At 41.0% G+C, this 21,598-nt stretch overlaps 1 protein-coding gene across 2 annotated transcripts in view; it reads left to right on the top strand.

The window, feature by feature from the left end:
• The window catches only part of LOC131027392 (uncharacterized), a 197,294-nt gene that overhangs the window by 147,860 nt on the left and 27,836 nt on the right, over positions 1-21,598 (top strand). For both annotated transcript variants that reach the window (XM_057957431.2, XM_057957432.2), the window contains exon 11: positions 11,501-11,827. In XM_057957431.2, the coding sequence (XP_057813414.2) occupies positions 11,501-11,827 (327 nt within the window). The remainder of the gene's footprint in view (positions 1-11,500; positions 11,828-21,598) is intronic.

Raw genomic sequence — 21,598 nt, 5'->3', positions numbered from 1 at the left:
ACCATTCTCAGAGTTTTAAGCTAAAAATTGTAAGAAAATATACTTAATTTTGATAAAGTTTTATTCATTAATATATTACAACTCTCACTGTAAGTTAAAAATGTTGTTTCACGAGTAAATGATGGTAAATCCCAAAAGGGGACATTACATTTAGAGTGATCAGATATGAGGATGAAAACCCTCATATTTGTGGAGACCAAGGGACACAATCCATTTGGTTTCCCAACCACGGAGATGAAAACCCTTTGACCTAGTAGGATGACTCCATTCAAAGGTTGAGAGAAAACTCCCTGGTTATGGACTTGTGAATCGCCATCCAATCCCTAAAACCAAACAAGCAAACTGTCATATAATCTTTATGAATAATGTGAATAAGGAGCAGTAAATAAGCCTATGATATATGACAATGATTACATAATATCAGGTATATGATAGCAACCAAGTTTATGATGCATCGATTTTAGTAAGAGGAGCAACAAATATATTGACAGTGGTTTTGTTGTTTAGAACAAACGACATGAAATACACAAGTCAGCAAATAAAGCCAACTTCATATGTTTGACAAGACTGACTGCAGAGAATAACAAACAAACTCATATGCAGCGGCTACATTATGATGGCAGTTAATCTTCAATGTCATGCGAAGGTGGAGATTTTTTGTAAGTGATGGAAGTCAATGATCAGCATTACCTAAGTAAATAAAGCATTGAGTAAAAACAGTGATTGATAGAGACAATGCATTGGTCTAAGCAGCGATTACATTAATGAGCATGCAGCGTAATACTTCAGAAATATTTTGGAGACAAATGACAAAGCAGTGGACTGACTAATCAAATATGGCAGAACCATTTCCTTGAAAGATGGTGACTTGAAACAATGTGGAAATTATGATTGTTATGCTTTGAAACGGTTGACTTCGTGGCGACTACTAATGTTATGATCAAGCGATTCATTGGAAGGATAGTACTAAGTAATTTACATGATAGAGATCAGTATTAAAGATATTAACAAGACAACGATTACCTTATAGAAAACAAAATAATATTATGGTCGATGCATTAAAGAAATAATATGGTATGCAGTAGTTTGTTATTATTGTTGAGAAACAAGACTGTTAAAGGGCAAGGAACGTAATAGAGAAGAACTATCACACAGACAACCATTCCCAATTCTTTGCTGCTTCAAGGAAGAAATACATAATAGAATATTAAAATATGTTAATTTTAGTATTAATGCTCATTCAGTGTATATTCTATTTTAGACAGATCATCTTCGATCTTCTCAGCAGTTTCTTATTAGAAACTTGCTATTCTTGTAAATAGCTTGTATTATTTATGAGCGTTTTGCTCATTCTGATTTATCAATCAATTCTTTGAAATCCATTGCGTGTCTCGCATTGTTTTATGGTATCAGAGCTACAGGAGGAATTTTTTCGAAAATTTTTTAATCCTAATTTCCAATTAGTGGAAATTTTCGAAATTATTTTTTGGAAAATTTATCAAAGTTTTTTTTTGGATTCTGGGGCGGAATCTGTGTTTTTCGACCTGCAGGTTCGTCGTTTTTTCGGCAACCTCTGTCTGCAGGGTCGTCGTGCGTCGTCGCGACCTGTGTTCGCGCAGGAAGGGTCGTCGTTTTTTTCTTCGGCGTCGCGTTTTACCGCCCCCATGACCTGTGTTCGGGACCTGCAAGGGTTGTCGCGTTGACGCGACCTGTGTGCGACGTCGCGGACACACTCCGGCGCCGCCTCCATCGCCCCCGTGACCTGCAACCCGCGCGATCTGCGACCTGTTCGCGTCGTTCACTTGCGACCTGTTCGGCTCTGTGCACGTCTGCAGGCGTCGTCACCTTCAGCGGCGCCACTTGCAACTCGTCATTCTCTGCAACGACGATGTCTTTCTCTCTGCAAACAATGGCGCCGACCTCTGCAATCTTCGATTGAGGTGTTTACCTCCAGTTTTTATCGAAGTTCAGTTTTTCTTGCAGATTCGTGGTGGGTTTTTCAAACCCTAATCTGGGTTGTTGTCCATTTTTTTTGGGTGCCTCGATTTTCGAGCCCGCGGATCCACATTCTGACAGGCGAATCCTTCTGGGTTTTTTGCACGCATTTCTGGGCTGTCTTTGGATTTTTTTGGGTCAACCAGGAATTTTTTCTTGGGAAACGTGCAAATGGCTTCTCTCACCAATCTGATGTTAGAAGGCAGTCAACGCTTTAATGGTCACAACTACAACATCTGGAAACAGCGTATGTTGACCATTTTTGAATATAGGCGTCTTGACCAGCTTGTTTTGGGCAAAGAGCTCAGTCCTGGTACACCTGGTGCAGATCAAGATAAGTTTGATGAACGCAATCGGGAGGCAGTCATGCTTCTCAAACTCTCAGTAACTGATGATCAGTTACTGTAGATTCCTTCCGGCAAGACAGCTTCTGACATCTGGAAGCATCTGAAGGAATTGCATGAGACATCCGACAAGAGCCGAGCATTCTTTCTGAAGAATCAGTTGTTCTCCATTATGATGGACGAACGTATGTCCTTACAGGAGCACCTCACGAGGATTAAGGACATTCGAGATCAACTCGAAGCTATTGGTCGGACTATGGAGGAAGAAGACATGGTTGTAATCACTTTAAAAAGTCTTCCGAAATCGTATGAACACTTAATTGAAACCCTCAATATTACTTCCACTAATGTTGATCTGAAGTTTTCAGAATTGTGCACCAAACTTCTACAGCAGGATCGCTGGAAACAGCAATTTGGTAGTGGTACTACATCAGCCTCCTCGGAAAATGCCTTCACAGCTCAATCCTTTCAGAAGGATAAAGGCAAATTTCAGTCCTCTCAGTCTTCTCAGCAGAAAGGCTCTTCTCAGACACAGGATGGAGCTAAGAAGAAGAATGTGCAATGCAATTACTGTCACAAGTACGGCCATATGAAGAAAGATTGCCGTCAGAGGCTCGCTTCTGAACAAAAGAAGCAGGGAGGGTCACACCAGAAGGCGCATGTTGCTGAACATTCCGAGCAGAAAGAGTCTGCCTTTTATGCCTTTATGGCTAAGAGGTCTTCAGATCATGCTAGGTCTTCTGCTTGGTACATCGACTCTGGTGCATCACGTCACTTTTCTCATCGGCGTGACTGGTTTACAGACTTCTCACCTTTCAGTGATTCCGTTGTATTTGGCGGAGGTGAGGAGTATACAGTTGTTGGCAGAGGCACTGTTCAGATACAGTCTGGTGGCAGGACTCTCATTTTTTTGAATGTGTACTATGTTCCTGGAATGGAACTTAATCTGCTCTCTGTCAGCCAGATTATGAGGAATTCTCCTCAACTAGATGTGGTGTTCAGTGCTCACAAGTGCTCCATCATTGATCGGGAGACTAGTCTTACTGTTGCTGTTGGTCTAGAGGATCATGGCCTATATAGGCTACTTGACACTGGTGATTCTCCTGAAGTGGCTCTGGCAGCTCGTGTTTCTCCTCTTAGCACTTTGTGGCATCAGAGATATGGACATCTCAACATTCAGTATCTCTCTCAGCTATCTCGGGAGGGACTTGTTTCAGGGTTACCTGATATTCAGACTCAGCATCTTGGAGTATGTGGCGCCTGTCAAGCTGGCAAACAGCATCGGACTTCATTCCCACATGGAAAGTCTTGGCGCGCATCTAAGGTACTTCAATTACTTCATGCTGATATTTGTGGTCCTATGAATACATCTTCTGTTACTGGTTGCAAATATTTTTTGCTTATTGTAGATGATTTTAGTAGAAAGATGTGGGTGTACTTTCTTAAACATAAATCAGATGTATTTAGTATCTTTCAGAAGTTTAAGTCCTTTGTTGAAAAAGAGTCTGGACATAGTATCATTACTCTTAGGACAGATAACGGGGGGGAGTTTTGTTCTTCTGCATTCTCCAACTTCTGTGATACCCATGGCATCAAACGCCAGTTGACTACACCCTACACTCCTCATCAAAACAGTGTTGTCGAGCGTCGCAATCGTACGGTTGTTGAGATGGCTCGCTCTATGTTACAACACAGGAGTGTTCCGAACAAGTATTGGGCTGAAGCAGTCTTTACTGCTGTCTACCTTCTTAACCGCTCTCCTACTCAGGCCGTTAAGGGGAAGACTCCAGAAGAGGTTTGGTCTGGTCGGAAGCCTTAGATCAGCCACCTGAAGGTTTTTGGCTCTGTTGCCTATGTTTGGATTCCAAATGCTAAGCGCTCCAAGTTGGATTCCAAAAGTCAGAAACTCATGATGACAGGATACAGTGATCACCATAAGGCCTACAGACTGATAGATATAGACACTGACCGTCTTATCTTCAGTCGTGATGTTGTATTTGATGAAGACAGAGGATTCTTTCAGTCCCCTTCTTCTGAGCAGAGTTCTGAGGATCAGCCTCACAGTGTTCTTATTCCATTAGGTTCGCTTGATGGGAGGGATGATGCAGAATCTATTTTTGATGATGCACTACCTGAGTTCCCTCCGGAGAATAATCCTCCTCCTGCTGCTCCTGTTCCTGATCCTGAGCCTCTTCCAGCTCCTCCAGATGTTCGCACTTCTACTCTCCGGCCTAAATGGTGGGCCAAGACCATTGGTGATCTCAGGGATACTGAACTCATTGAGGGTAGAACCTCTCGTAATAAGAGCAAACAGCAGCATACAGTCAATTTTGCTCTCATGGCTAACATACACAGTGTTTTTGAGCCTCAGACATACTCAGAGGCTAAAGGTATACCTGAGTGGGAACAGGCTATGGAAGCTGAGTTCCAGAGTCTTCAGAAGAATCACACTTGGGCCCTTTCTGATCTTCCTTCAGGGAAGAAGCCCATTAGCTGCAAATGGGTGTACAAAGTAAAATACAAAGCTGATGGAACCTTAGACAAGTATAAGGCTCGTCTTGTTGCTCGTGGGTTCTCACAGAAAGAAGGCATTGACTACGAGGAGACTTTTGCTCCTACAGCCAAAATGAGTACCATATGGCTCGTTCTTGCCTTGGCAGCCCAGTTTAGTTGGAAAGTCCATCAGATGGACGTCAAGAGTGCTTTTTTGAATGGTGACTTACAGGAAGAAGTCTACATGACGCAACCCCCAGGATTCAAGGTTGCTGGTCAAGAACAGAAGGTCTGTAGATTAGTCAAAGCACTCTATGGTCTGAAACAAGCTCCTCGGGCTTGGTACATGAAAATTGATAAGTACCTGACAGATCATGGCTTTCAACGGAGTCCATCTGATGCAAACCTGTATATCAAGCATACTAGTAATGATATTCTGTTTGTGGTTGTCTATGTGGATGACTTAATCATTACTGGCAGTTCAACACATTTGATCACTGGGATCAAACAGGATTTGTGCCGCACCTTTGATATGACAGATTTGGGACTTCTACATTACTGCTTAGGAGTTGAAGTCTGGCAGACTGAGACCAGTATCTTTCTCTCTCAGTCCAAGTATGCCAGAAGTCTTGTGGACAGGTTCAGAATGCAGGATTGCAAACCTGCCTCTACTCCTATGGAACCCGGGCTCAAACTTTCAGCTCAGTCATCCTCACCAGTTGTGGATGAATCTCTGTTCAGGCAACTAGTGGGCAGCCTCATCTATCTTACTGCCACTAGACCTGACATTAGTTTTGCAGTGAGCTACATTTCACGCTTCATGACAGCTCCCAAGGCTGATCATTGGTTAGCAGCGAAGCGTGTGCTGCGTTATGTGAGTGGCACTCCTGATTATGGACTTCTGTACACTCGGAGTTCTGATCCTATACTCAGTGGTTACACAGATTCTGACTGGGCAGGTTCGGTTGATGACCGTAAGTCTACAGCAGGGTATGTGTTTAGTTTGGGATCTGGTGCTGTCACATGGACTAGTAAGAAGCAGCAGGCTGTGGCTCTCTCCTCGACAGAAGCAGAGTATCGGGGAGCAGTTAAGGCATCTTGTGAGGCGGTTTGGCTTCGACGAATGCTTGCGGATATGCATGTCTCCCAGGCAGGTCCTACTCTCTTGTTCTGTGATAATCAGGGAGTGCTCAAACTCGCCAAGAATCCAGTCTTCCATGAAAGAACCAAGCATGTGGAAACGCATTGTCACTATATTCGACAGCTGGTTGAAGACGGATCCATCCAGTTGCTGTATGTTCCTACCTCGGAGCAGCCAGCAGACATCTTCACCAAGCCCCTTGGTCTTGATAAATTTGTAAAATTCAGGGGGTCTATAGGTGTAGTTAATAGATTGAGCATTAAGGGAGGGTAATAGAATATTAAAATATGTTAATTTTAGTATTAATGCTCATTCAGTGTATATTCTATTTTAGACAGATCATCTTCGATCTTCTCAGCAGTTTCTTATTAGAAACTTGCTATTCTTGTAAATAGCTTGTATTATTTATGAGCGTTTTGCTCATTCTGATTTATCAATCAATTCTTTGAAATCCATTGCGTGTCTCGCATTGTTTTAATACAGACTGTGGAAACAAGGCTCAAGGCCTTCACCAAATCTCTGAGCAAACTAATTAACAAAACACAACATAATGAAGGGATGGGTATGAGTAACCATCTAACTAACTAATGACAAATTAGTTAACGGAAGAGGCTTGATGGCAAACAATGACTGCAGAGTTGTGAAAAGAGGACACAACTTCTCCCATCAAATCCCTTTGGTAAATATTTAAGGGAAATCATAAGTCTAGAGGAAGGCATGGAAGATTATTTGTTTTAATATACCTTATACTGGTAGCGCTCAAGGAGCCTTAAAACCGAGTGAGAAGGGGGAAATCTACCCACCCATTACAAGGTAAACACGTGGGATTTATAAGAGCAGATAAATCAGACCCAGCATATATGATTGCATAACTTGAATGTAAGACAACAGAGATAGCAATCAGACTTCTGATTTCTGATCAGAACTTTAGAATAAATCTCATGTAATCAAGGACACCTCAGGCACAGCAACATCTTTACTAAAAGATCAAAGACATTATCCTACGTACAGCTATTCTGCATACATACATACCTTTATATTCAGGCTTTTATATGCCTCAATTATATTTGATTTCATAACTGCTTATATCTGAATATTATACTGTAATTTATGTCGGATTGTCATTGTTTCGTTTAAATTGCACAAATTAGAAAGATCCTAAAGGGGAACATTACAGGACTTGACCTGCACCATATCAGTATGCTTGGCATGTTGTTGAGGCAACCTGTAAGGCATTTTTGGTGTTATCTGTTGCTATTGTAGTTATGTTACTAGCAGTTGTCACAAATGTTGTTTTTTGGTTATCATTGCCATGTGCTTGTATATCATTTTGTCTTTCTTATTAATCCGAATCAATGTGAATGTATTTCTCTTTGTCTCATGAAATTTGGGTTATTTATGTTTTATAAGCTCGTGGTAAATAAGAATTTTGTTGCACTAGAGGTATATATCAAAGCTGATAGTATACTATTAAAGTTAAATATTAGGGTTTTCAAAGGAAACTTTTGGTTTATTTGAAGCTGACTAAAATTATCATAGTTCTAAATGTTATTGACTTAAAATAACCTTTACTATTATTATAAAGTACTAGAACCTCAACCCCATTTGGGAAATTGTAAAATCTTGTAATTGTAACTTGCACAGATATGCAATTTATTATGATCTTAATAGTTATCAACTAGTTATTGTATCCACATTATGTGATTTTGTACTCTATTTTTAATATTTATTCAAATCTGATAGTTAACACTTCCCTAACATATTATGGACTCATTGGGTACATTTTGTAACTAAATTTTGTATAATATTTGTGTTTTTAAAGAAATTTATGAATTTTTTTAGAGTTGTTGAGTCAATTTTTTGGTTTGCCAAGTTTGAGTCGAGTCCGAGCTTGTAGAATCATATTGGATTTGACTTCTACCTCCCTCATGACTATTATTGAATCTACTGGTTTCTTCTTGAATTTAGAGAGTCACCAAGAGATGCATTCTTTTTTTTTTTATTGTGAATTTGCTGTGTTAGGAGTAGATTGCTCACTTTGTGTAAAGAGTACTTGTGTGCTCTTGCTTTTCAAATTGTATGGACATTCCTTTGTCAAATGGCCTATTATCGAACAAATATCACATAACATCTTTGGACAGTTTGTTTTCGTGTGATGCTTAGCTGTACAATCTGTTCACCATAAATATTTAGACTCCTTGTTGGTTTGAGCCTTTTTCTAATTCCTTCATCATATGGAGCATATCTTTCCATAATGCTTGTGACGATCTTAGATTGCTATCATTGCTTGTATGCATGTCATTGTCTTCATTCTTTTTTCTTTTCGAACATGTGGGCATGTCCTCATTTTCTATATCCATAGATCTATTGTACGATTCTTTGTATGATGAAGGTGGTATGATTTTCATTTTCTTTTGGAATGAAGGAATGGGACCTTCAATGCATCGTTTTTGTTTCAATCCAGTGGATCGTTCTTTCTTCAGTTTGATGAATAATTCCTTGAGCCTCTGATTGTAAGCTCTCATGTTCTCATGTTTCCCTTGCCAAGTGGTAAATTTTTGCAACAATTTCATTGGAGCAATCTAAATTCTTCTTTGAAAGCCTTCTGTAATTGGTCCCACATATTTCGATTGGTTGGTTCAATCTTTGTATACTAGTCAATTGCCACACCTCTAACGGTGGTTGGAAATGATTGCTGCTAATAATTATTTATTAGTTTGTCCATTTTCTACTTAAATATTTTCACAAATTTTGTAGCGTTTCATTAGACCTTTAGTTCCATCATTCCATCTCTAGTGAAGTTACGCAACTTTTGCCTTTCTACACTCGAACTTGCAAGTGGAGACACAATGACTTGACCTTTATGCAAATTTATTGACTAGAACCTTATTCTTAGGAAGCTCTGATTCTGATGTTCGAATGGTTTCCTAATAGTCTCAAACATGGGAATCCTTGACTCTTCCAAAGACTTTAGTATACCATTTAGTCATACTGCCCCCAGGTTCTCTTTTCTCCACTCCTAAGCTTTGCCGTGGTGCTTTTGGCATAATTTTTTCTTTGATCAATAACTCTTTGATACCATAAAGATGACTTTTGTATGCTTCCTTCTTTCCATCTATGAAGAAGTGTTCGGACTTCCTCTCAAGACTTAGACTTTCTTCATATAGAGAACAGTTTGTCAATTCCTCGGATCAAAATTGGATTGTGAGATCCACACATGCTTCTTCTAGAAGGGAAAGATGTTTGGTGATCTTAATCCACTCTTCCTTTGTATGTTGTAAGTTATTCTTTGTACTTGATAGGATGTTTCGATTTCTTTTTTCTTGACTACAACTTTGACTTACTCTTTGACTCCAACTTTTGCGTCAGCTTTTACTTCTGCTCCAACACTAGATTGATGGATTTCTGTAGTCAGTAGCTTCACACAACCTCCTTCATTCTTGTTGTTTCTCCTCTTGGACGGATTGTTTGGTTTACCGATCTTTCCTTGACTATGCTCAATCTTCTCCTATATTTGTTTGGCTTAATTGCTTTAATTTTGTTAGTCTGTGACTCTGTAGTATAGGGGGCAATAGTTATTGACCGATATTGGTTCTCTATGAAACTTAATTATAGGCAACGGCACCAAAGGTTTATTTCCAAATAATAACACTACCTGTAATACAAATGAAATATTGTACATACCAGATAATTGTCAATGAAGATCAATAAACACTTTATTAAAAGGTGGATTTGTGAGGATCATGTACCAAATCATTCTGCCTTCTTTGACTAGGAGAGGAATATTTAAAGTGCCCAATAGTTTCCAAGTGGAACAAAACTGTCGACAACCACTTACAATCAACTCTTAATGACAACCCATAAGCTAACAAGTAAATAACACATACTTAAACAGAAATATTAACAAAATGTTACAAAGTCTTTTTATGCTAACTATATTTGTAACTGAAGTAAATTAAAAACCTTAAACTAGAAAAAATTCATTTGGACCTTGCACCTTTTTTAAAATAGATTCACTCTCTTCAAAGCACTATCATTATTTTCAAGAAAACTGCCTAGCACCATATGGTTGACTTGAAACCCACAAAATAATACCATAATCTCATATAACACAAACAGTCTTTTAGATAAGCGGCAACTTATTACTTTTCTCGTGCCATGCGATCATGACGATACATGAACTTAAATTTATATTAAGTGTCTTGAACAACATGTTAATGAGCCAAAAGATGCATTACATTTTTGCATAATTATTCTACAGCCCCATGTATTCCAACATAATCAGATATTTTGATATATACAGAAACCTTGAAATTCAGTTAACTTTTATGTTGAAATTCTACTAAGTTGATCATTCATATGGAAACCACTCAAAATCCTCAATTCCTTTTTTAATTGAAAATGCGGTGGACAATGCATTAAATTACCAGAACTCAACAGTTATGAAAGCAATTTACAAAGGAAAGGAAATGAATCACTAAACATGTGACACTGCAGAGTAAATTAAAGCTGTAATGATAATGAGAATAATTACGGGATGGTAACAATATTTGAGAAGAGATGTGAAGCTACCACAACTAGATTTTTACATTTGGATGACAATTCCTTTACAGCTTATTTTAGCAAGAAATGAAAAGTTAAAAATAAAAATGAAGCAATCCTCCCTGGAATCTGGAAAGCCATGTAATCAGCATTCACTGAAAAGTTGAAAACATCTGCTGCAATATGATACTCATCAAAACGCAAGTTTAATTTTCAAGAAATTTAGGGTTTTTTGATAGTTTTTTGTATTTTTTAATTTTTGGTGCTATTTGGAGCATTTTTGAGAAAATATGAGATCCTGAAGGGAAGAGGATATAAAATTTTAAGCTTTCAATTGTTTCAGATTTCAAGCATTAGCAAAGAAACTGCAACCCTGGCAAGAAGGTAATCTTAAGGGGAGATGCTGCAAAGTTCAGAGTCTTCAGATTGCCACTAAGATCGCTCCTTTATTTTAACATGCTTGTCTTGAGTGCTGCTCTACTGATGTTTTTATGATAACGAGTCATATAAGTTTTTATGATCATAAAAGGCACCTAGCTAGGTTTGCTACAAAATAGCAGGCCAATGTTTGTAAATTAATGCATTGAATGCTAACCTGTATGTTCTTGCTACATGTTGAAAGGGAAATTGCCTGGTTTGAAGAATTGAATTCTGTTATAAAACTACTGATTAAAGTTAGACATTTTGAGAACCAATTTTTGTGCGTAGAATTTTTATTGTTTGAAGAAACTTCTCTAATGATTGATGGAGATATTACTGTGGAGACAATAGGGGTTGCATAATATTAGGCTACTTAGATTGTTTTCAGCATTGAACTGCTATCCCTGTTTAAAAGAATGTTTCTCTGAGGGAGCTCTAATCACAAAAAAATGTGTATCTAACTTTCGTTTGGGCTTTATTTGTTTTAAATGTTTTGTTTTTTATTTTAAATTTGTAGATAAAGTTCTAAGTTCTAACATAGTTAAACTTTTTGGGGTAATTTCAGAGACTTTTGACAGACAACTCTCCCAGGCTAAGAAATTCTTTACGGTACACAATATATGGAAAATCTGGTGTATTTGATGCAGAGAGATTCATTGATGTTATGGAGGCTTTTGAAACTTTTACTAAGGCAGTCAGAAGTGGAGGGGGAGACGAAATCATAGGTAATATGGCGAATCTTGGTATGCTACAAGTTAACTCACCACTCTCTATACAAAGTCAATTGCAAGATCCAGCAGTTCAGGCCCAAGAAAAAATTCAAACAAGAGCTGCTTTAGCATTTCTTCTATCAGAGCAAGGTGATTTTTTCCGGGAGTTCATTTTAGATGAGGTAGGAACCCTCTGCACCTTGATTTGCAAATCAGTTCTCATTTTGTCATTATATCCACTCTTTTCTATAAGATGTTATGCTAATGTTGGTTCAAATATCTTAATACATAGATGATTCTTTGACTCATGTGATCCATTGGAACTTGCCTCCATTATTTTTAAGGCTTCTGCTTATGTTCTGAAGGTGTCAAATTTTATTTTTTACCTTTAGGATACATATACTCATTCACATCTTACTAATAATTTGTTTATATGCTCAGTAGTTTTTCCATTCAACTGATGTCCATCATCCATTATGTGAGAATTACTTCATAATGGGGTCATCTAACTGCTTATTGAGGTGCATTCAATCACAACAATTATAATACAAGTTGAATAAAACGCAAAAATATTCCAAAATATTAAAATTAAATAATATAGAAAGTAGTCACATAGTTCAGTTATGGGCAGAAGAGACTAAATTGCTATGGGAAGCAGACCTATCATCCTAATTTTTTTTACATGGCTATTACAAGTCTGAATATTGTCAGACGATTGAAGTACACCCCATTGGTGGAAATCAGGGTGTGCACTACAATTTTTCTGCTTCTTCAAGAGCTTGAGATATCTTGGTCTTGGTCTTGGTCTCATTCTCTTCTTATCTTGATTTTTAACTCACCTCATTGGCGGAAATCAGGGGGTGTACTACAATTTTTCTGCTTCTTCAAGAGCTTGAGATATTGTGGTCTTTGTCTCATTCTCTTCTTGTAACAGAAGCTTCAAGTTTTGATTTTTCTTTCTTAGTCTCTTGATTTCACCAAGAACACTTATTAGCTCTTCTTCAAAATCCACTTCTCCTTCATCAAAATAATCTTCATCTTCTTGATTTTCAGCGTGTACTTCTATGGCCATGAACAATATTTCTTCATTTGAAGATTCTCCATCACTAACATCAGAAGTACAACTTTCTTCTTTTGAATAGACTCTTTTTGTATTTATGAGACTTTCTTTTTTCCCTTATACTTCTTCTTCTTGAACTTTAGGCTTCTTTTCAGAGTTGCTGTCCTCACTTTTTTCATATGGACGTTTAGCTGCAAAATGTCCTACCTTATCACAGTTAAAGCATTTGAAAGGCAACTTGGCTTTATATCCTTTCTTTAACTTCCTCATAAAATTTGTTTCATCAGAACTTTCAGTAGATATTGTCTTTTCCTTTCTTCAAAGCTTTGAAGGCTGCCTCCCTTTTTGTAATGTCCCCACTTTGAAATAGAATTGAATGGTAAATAATAATATTAAATTAAAATTGAAAAGAATAAAAATTAAATTAAAATATAAAAGAATATAATTAAATATAATTAAAATTTAATTAAGCTAATTAATGGTCAAAAGACTTGGAATGAAAAGTTTGTTGGTCGTAAAATGGGCTTTGTACTACTTGTTAAGCTACGTTGGTTAAGTATGTTAGTGTCGTCGGGGGTAGTTGTCCGTTGCACGACGGTTCCCCACGGGTGGTAACCATAACCCTCGACTGTGTCTTTATATATGCTCTTGTACTTGTTGTTGGAGACATGGATACAGAAAATGATTATTGTACTAGACATTTTGGCATTAATGGAAGCATTGCTCTGAGTTTCTGGTTACTATTCTATCCTATGGTTATCATCTGACTGTTGATATGCAATATTAATAACACACCCCACAGGGCAAACATCTAGCATCATTGCCTAGACATACTCGGGAAAGGAAGGAGCGGATGGCGTACGGACACGATGGGCCTAACCGTTGGTGAGATTAACCCAGAGGTCGACGACGCACAAACGGAACTCTACGACGAAGAGGACACTGCAACGAGGGAATTCTCAATCCTGCTTCAGGCGGCCATCGAAACCTATGTCCGAAGAGAGGCCACGGAGGCTGAAGTCCCAACAAGTGTCGTGTGGACCACACTGGAAGTTAGCCCCGCAGCGAATCGGTTGATGAACCACCTCCCCCGGTTGCTTGCACAGGCATCACTGGCACAACGAACCCGCCTGGAGGAGATTGCTCGTGAGGAGTGACGCCAACAGGTCCTCCGACAGTACAAAGAAAACAATCGTCGCTGGGAAGCGGAGCGTGATGGTAAGAGGCGAAGGGGAAATTGAACCTTGAACCTCCAGGAGGAATAAAGAACATTCTATACTATAATAATGGTGTCGTACTATTGACATAAATTGTATTCGACGGGATGAATTAATAAAGAAGTGTTATATTTTTTTATGTGTTGTTGCTATTTATGAAGATGTACAGGAATTAATGCCCAACTTATTAAATAAGGATAGAAATAAGAAGGCACAAAGTGAGGAGTGGGAGGCCGCACAGAGAGCCTTGATTCTGGAACAACAAGTGGAACGTAGACAGAGGTTGAGGCAACTTGCTGAAGGACGACTTGTCGAAGGGTTGCCCGAAGGGAACCAAGGAGGTGTCACGGAGAGTGCAAGAGCAGAAGCCGAAGGAGATTTCTACGTGTCGCCAGAACACCGTAGGGTGAGAAGCTACGAAGAATTTTTGGAAGAAACAAGACTACGAAGAAATCTAGTTGAAGAGACCTGGGATCAGTTTAGGAATTTATCCCGTACACCGCGCATGGAGGGCCACCGAAGGGAGCGAATAGAGGACGAGGGTGAGAACGAAGGAGAGGGCAACCGTACGGCCGTAGGTGCGGAGGAGGCACAAGCACACGACAAGCAAGACCCCCTCTTGGGACCCATCACACCAAGCACGCGGGTACAAACAACCGTACCCCCAGTCACTCAAACAACAAACACCACCGGCGCGGATGGGAGTGGTGCAGGTGCACGACAGGCGACACGACCCCCATCAATGGCCAGTAAACAGAAGCTGTCGAAGTTCAACGACGACGGGAAGGAAGATCCCGTCCGCCATTGCCGCACTTGCGAAACCATATGGTCAGCGAACGGTGTTACCGACCAGGACGAATGGGTAACACAATTTCCAGCAACCTTAAGGGGAGTGGCCATCGACTGGTACTCCGATACAGATAAGGCCAAAGTCGACACATGACCCAACCTGAAGGAGGAGTTCGAGATAGAGTTCCGCCTCCTTAGAGACGACAATGAAATAGTAGCTGAAATCTATGGCACAAAGCAGAACAAGAACGAGATGGTCCGAGCCTATAGTCGGCGACTCAAGGAACTGTTGGGGAAAATGGAGTCAACCAGTGAATGGGTTGAAAAAGAGATCGTTCGTGGAGGGACTGAAACACTCCCTCCGGAAGATGAAAATTGTTCCACCAACCTCGTACGAAGATGCATATAATAGAGCGATGGATCTCGAGAGTGAGACCAAGACATCCAAGAAGAAAAAGAAGAAGGATAGCTCGTCCGAGGATGATGACTCTTTCGATGGAAGTAGTAGCGATGGCGAGTCCGACAAAAAGGTGCAAGCCCTGCAGAAGGACATGCTGAGGATGATGAAAGAGGTGAAGGTTATGAAGGGAGGTCCGAGCAAGATCGACGAAGGGGAGCTTTGGTGCACGGAATGTAAGACGGACGACCACACAAAAGGCTCCTGCCCAAAGAAGGCCTATTGTGATATATGCTAGTTGATGGGGCATTCCACCAAGGAATGCCCCTACAACATGAAAACACGGAACCAACAAGTATTGCTTACGCAGGAACAACCAACTACATCGGGCGGTACCGACAGCTCCCAGGCGAACAACAATGCAACATCGGGAGGCTACCAAGATAACCGGTGGGGAGGACGAAACAACAATAACAATACAAGGAGTTGGATCCAATATGACTCCAAAGGCCGACTGATGATACAATGCAGAGCGTGCAGCCAGTGGGGGCACTTCGCCTGAGACTGGGCGAAGGGAGAGGCCACACAATATTTGTGCGAATGGTGCGGATCGGGAGACCACGAAGATGCCACGTGACCAAAGTCTGGCGTCAACTTGCTCAATATCGAGGAAACCAAAGAAGAGGAAGTGCTGGTCGTAACCTGCGCCCAAGCCAGAAAAGCAACGTGCCTAGACCCGGAGACGGAGAAGCGAAGGGTATGGGAAGAAATTGAGAAAGAGATACGAGAGAGGGCGAAGGCGAAGGGTATGACTGGTACTTCCAGTCGACCGGAGGCGGAGGAGGCTATACTAAATCAAATTTAAAATTGGAGGTGCCTGTGAAGGTACACGATCTCCTCCAGACGGCCTCAATTACGAACGGCGTTGTTGAATAATCTCTCCCAACCACGCACCAATACCAACCACTGCACAGATGTTCCTGGGGGGTCTGCAATAGACCCCATGCTGCTGGCAGTTAACACTGGAAGGAACCCGACCATTGTGGAGATGGGTATCCTTGGCACCATTCTAACTGATACCATCGTCGATGGTGGATCGGGAGTGAATATTCTTCTAGAAGAAACCTGGCGGAAGCTAGGGAAGCCGACGTTGTGGCTATCTACATTCAATCTGCTGGGAGCAGATCAACATGGAATCAAACCCATCGGGACACTGATGGGCAAACAAGTTACCAACGGGGCGCAACCCTTCATACTAGACTTCGTGGTAATTCCACTAAAGAAAAAAGGGTATGATGCGATCTTAGGGAGAGGGTGGCTGGTGGCAGCCAAGGCCACCCACAACTGGAAGAAGAACACTCTGTTTATGGAGAATGGAGGAAGGAAGTTTATCATAGACCTTGGGACGCAGTTGGTTAGTGAGGAACTGGCATCATCTTCGGAATCAGAGGGTGAAGGAGAAGGTGACCTGAGGGACGAAGGGATTCTCAAACTAGGAGAGTGCTCCGAGGATGAGATGGGGTCTTTGAACGGGCTCTTCCACTGGCAGATGGAGGATTACGAAATGTTCCAGAGCTACAGGCTCGAAGTAGAGGAACCAGAGCAAGTAACAGAGGAGGTGTACCTACCGAAATACAGAGAATATTGGAAGGGAGACGCTCGTGTGAGTGACACCACCGCACACCAGTTCCCGAAGGAAGAACTCATCAAGTATCAAGAGGTAAAATTGAAGGATACAAACCTCAGTGACGTAGATAATCCCAAGATCATTCGTGTTGGCAACGATTGGAACCCTGTGTGGAAGGCCACAACCTTCATAATCTTTATTCTTCTTCTTCTTCTAATGTATGGGAAGGAGACCGTGGTCCCTGTAGAATTTATGGTTCCAGGTCTTCGGATGGCCATTGAAAATAGACTTGCCATCAACGGGTCCAAATTGAAACCCTACCACGAGAAGCGCGCAGGGGACCCGAGAGGCCGGGTAGGCGACTCGAGAGGCATGGGACCAAAGCGGGAGACTCTCGAGCGAGGCAAACCGAGAAGAATGAAGGGCAATCCCAGAGGCACGGGACTCGAGCCAAAGACTCTTTGGACAATTAGATTAGGAAATTAGAAAAATAAATAAATAAATAATTTTTTTTTTGTAAGTGGTGGTGGGACCACCGTGCGGTGGAACCACCGTCGACGGAGGTCACCAACCTCTGAGGGCGGAACTCGGCGGGTATTCATCCACCATACGGCCACTATCGTACACCCCGTACAGTCGGACAACATCCATCGTACGACCTTCCCAGCCACCGTACAAGAGACCAATCGCCGTACGACACCAAGCCTTCGGGTGACCCCAGTCGCTGCATGGCTCAGCCACCATACGGGTTCACCCCACCGTACGACAGAGCATTCCATCGTACGTCAGATAACCTTTGTACGGGCTCGGGACATTACAACCCGTAGGCTTGAAGGAGCACGACGACGGCAGTGACGGTTTAAAAAAGGGTGAAAGGAAAAATACCACGGCACGACAGGGATAAAGTGGTGATGGCACGTGAAAAGAAAAAATGCGCCGACATTCAAAAAAGCATGCATTTAATTTAAAAAAAAAAAAATGACGACCAGATTGAAAAAATCATTCGATGGAGTCTGGAGCCAGGACGTTGAAAAAATTAGAGTGGAGAAGAAGCTGCCCCTTGACCTTGTTGGGGGCACTGCCCCCAGACCCCCAATTTATTTTTGAGCTACAATACTCTTTTGAGTTTGGCGAAGGGCATCAGAGAAGTCACGGTAAGTGTTGGGGTTGTTCCGTACTGTGAGAAAGAAGCCTGAAGCTAAGCATTGGCGGGGAAGCCATAAGCCGTAGAGGGAGACGAGTTTGGAGGTTGCGAACAAACAAAGTTTGAGGGAAGGCATTGCAAGAACGCGAAGTCGTACGGCACCAGGGAGTTATTCAGTCTAGTTATCAGCCTTTGGGGAGTGTGATGGAGGATTTGAGGCGTCTCCTAGTCTTTGTGCCAGAGGGTTGCGGCCACTTCCAGGCATGAATGGTACACTTTGAGGAACTCGGAGTATGTCTCGGTTGGAAATGAGGTTGCCTTGGTGGATGCACAGAGGGCTCGGGAGGAGTTGACCACCAGGATGGAGGTAGTAGTAGCGTGAGACTTAGCTCAACGTACCCAGGAGTTGGATGCCAAGAGGGCAGCGCGGGTAGCTATCGAGGACAAATTGGCTAGGGAGACAGTATCATTTTAGTAGCAGTTGGTGGAGGCTGAGACCGAAAAGCATGTTTTTGCAGACAAGTTTGGTTTAGGCACAGGAGGACTGTGATGTCAAGGAAAAAAGAACTCCTTGCGGAAACAATAATGGTGAAATCCGCACTTGAGCATCGGATGGTAGCATAAAAGGGTTTTCTGGCGTGGACGCAGCAGGTGTACGAGTTCCGGGCTCGACTGGCGTCAGCAGTTCCTGCATCTTCTTCACCGGCGGTGCAACTACCTCCTTCAGGGACGCCCCATCAACCCTTCTTCTCAGTGATTTTCTTATTGTATACAGTGTACTTCATCCCCATTTTGTTTTGTTAGTCTCGGATTTTTGTCCTTGTTGTCCGGAGACGACTTTTCTTAGGGGGGCATGATGTTGCTCGTAAAATGGGCTTTGTACTACTTGTTAAGCTACGTTGGTTAAGTATGTTAGTGTCGTCGAGGTAATTGTCTGTTGCACGATGGTTCCCCATGGGTGGTAACCGCAACCCTCGACCGTGTCTTTATATATGCTCTTGTACTTGTTGTTGGAGACACGGATGCAGAGAATGATTATTGTACTAGACGTTTTGGCATTAATGGAAGCATTACTCTAAGTTTTTGGTTACTATTCTATCCTATGGTTATCATCTGATTGTTGATATGCAATATTAATAACACCCCATGGGGCAAACAAAGTTGTGACTCCCTCAAACATGAGATATAAAAGGGAGAAGAGAACCTCATTTGAGAGGGGGATAATTTTGGGAATCAGAAGTGCAGATCTGATTTAAAGAAGAAGCACAGATCTGATCTTCAAAGGTTGTGTCCCTTTCAAAGGGCAGATGTAATGAAGAGTTGCACTCTTTCAAAGGGTGCTAATGGTGGAAAGGGTGTGTTTCTTGCCAAAGGGCATACATGATGAAGAGGTGTGACCTCTCCCTCACACTGAGAGATATAAAGGAAAGGAATCAAAAGCATTTGGTGACATCACCATCGAATCAGATCAGAAGATTAAATTCAGTCAGCAACAACAGTGGTTAGGACAGCAATAGTTCCAATTAAGAGAAAGGAAAGAGGTCCAAATTACTTGTAAGATCTATGCTATGCTTTAAGCTTGAGTATTCTGAAATTAATCATTAGATCCGTAGGAGTTAAGAATAACAACTAGAATTAACAATGCCAGTTAATGACTCAATTATCTTAGAAACTTATAACTATGTTAACTAGACATAAATGTATATATTCATAGTATGCTTTACTCATCGTAAATATTTAATACCCAACTTAAAAGAATAATTATGTTTAGAAATACATTCTTGTAAGGAAGGTTATAAGATGTAATAAAGGGGTGATGAGGGGCTCGTAAGTAGGCCGTTCTAGAACGACCAAAGTGGCATCTAGGACTTTGAGGGCTCTTACATGGAGCAGTCAAGGAACTGTTGTGCGTTGCACACACTCCCTGTCCCTGATAGGATCCCCCTCGTTTCTTTTCAGCCTTCGTCCTCCTGAGTTTCGAATTTTGATTTTTTGTCCGCCCTCTTTTTTTGTTGGGATCCAGGAAGTGGTGAAGCAATAAGCTTTGTAGTCATTAAAAGAAAGGGTGTGTTTGAGTTTTAAGTCACGTGGCCCGGGGGCCATGTCGCAGAGAGCCTCACAATCTGAACAACCAAAATCAATCCAAGGAAGACTAATTTTAGCACAAGCTCGAGAATCGGCTAAATAGGCAAGGATGTAAGTTGCCCTTGGGCTTGCAAAAAGTGCTTTCCAGGCCGAAAAAGAAAGTCAGGAGAAACGTCTAAGTTTGGGCCGAAGTTTGCAAAAAGGAGGGTGTGGAAATCGCGTGTAAGGCATTCTTTTTTAAGTTTGCAAAAACCTTTCTCTGCCCGCAAATGGGCAAACCCCAAAAATCACCTAAAAATGTTAAATCTTAAAATCTTTCCGAAGAGGGCTCATGGGCCGAAAATCGCTTAAAACAAAGAAGTTAAACATCTAAAAACTTTTCAAAAGTAACTTTTAACCCGGAAATAGCGAAGTTAGCAAAAGTGGATTTTAGGTCGAATTTCAAAAAGCAAGTAAAAACATTAAATCTTTCGAAAGGGCCTCATGGGCCAAAAATCGCGAAAAGTGAATAAGGCGTCATTAACTTAAAACCCTGTCAAAAGTCGCCTTTGGGCCGAAGTTTGCAAAAAGGAGTACGTGGAAATCGCGTGAAAGGCGTTCTTCTTTTTTAAGTTTGCAAAAACCTTTCTCAGCCCGAAAATGGGCAAACCCCGAAAAACGCAAAGGAGGTAAAAATCACGAAATAAAAGGGGCGTTAAACTTGTGTTTGCATTTTATACCTTTTGCCCCGAAAATCGCCAAGGGTGGAAATCGCGCAGTTCATAAGGCGGCGTTTAACTCTTTCAAGTTTGCAAAAATCCTTCTCTTGACCGAAACGCGAGAAGGAGGCGTTTAACTCTGCATTCTTGCAAAGCCTTTTCAACCCTCCACAGTAAAAAAATTGCGAGATGCTAGTCAGAGGAAGAAATTCTTAAAAGTTTTCAAAAGGGCCTTGCACGCCGAACTTGCACAAAGTTTTTTCTAACCTTGTGAATCACGTATGACTCGTTTTGTCTCCTTTAAAGTCATTAAATAAATGCAAAACTGGTCACTATGCTTAAACGGTTAATGGAGAATTAATCAGGTGATGAAATTTTGTAGATTACAATTTTCTTCTTGAAAGGTATCAAGCAAAGCTTTAAAACATAGCGTAGAGGCGAACCTGCCAGAAAAAAATTAACCTTGAAATGTAAATTCAGACTTAGAGAAATTTTGAACATTTTAAAAACTGAACTTAAGACTTCGAGTGCAAAAGATTGGCAATCATTAAACACCCGAGCCCTGAATCGCAACCAAGTAGCAAATTTTAAACAGTCCAGCTTAATTGCTTATTCCATAGCATTTCACTTCCAAATTAATCAGGCTCTTTTATTAAAACGTCATGCTTTTTTCTGAATCTCTCTGTTCCTATTGGCCTTTGGTTTTATGCGCTAACGTCATCCTCTATTTTGACTAACCTGTTCACTTCCTTCAAACTATAGATGGGTGCCTCTCCATCAATAGTCTACTTGCAGCAACATAATTTGTTGCATTGTAAATTGTAATTAATGGAGGTACAAACTACAAGATAGTAATTAATTTGCAAACAAAAATAGTTTGTAATCAAAAGTTTACCCGCAGCAACATAATTTGCTGCATTGTCGGTCACCACCTGT

The sequence above is a fragment of the Cryptomeria japonica genome, chromosome 1, assembly GCF_030272615.1.
Source record: "Cryptomeria japonica chromosome 1, Sugi_1.0, whole genome shotgun sequence".
Classification (NCBI taxonomy): domain Eukaryota; kingdom Viridiplantae; phylum Streptophyta; class Pinopsida; order Cupressales; family Cupressaceae; genus Cryptomeria; species Cryptomeria japonica.
This window is presented reverse-complemented; position numbering and strand designations above follow the sequence as displayed.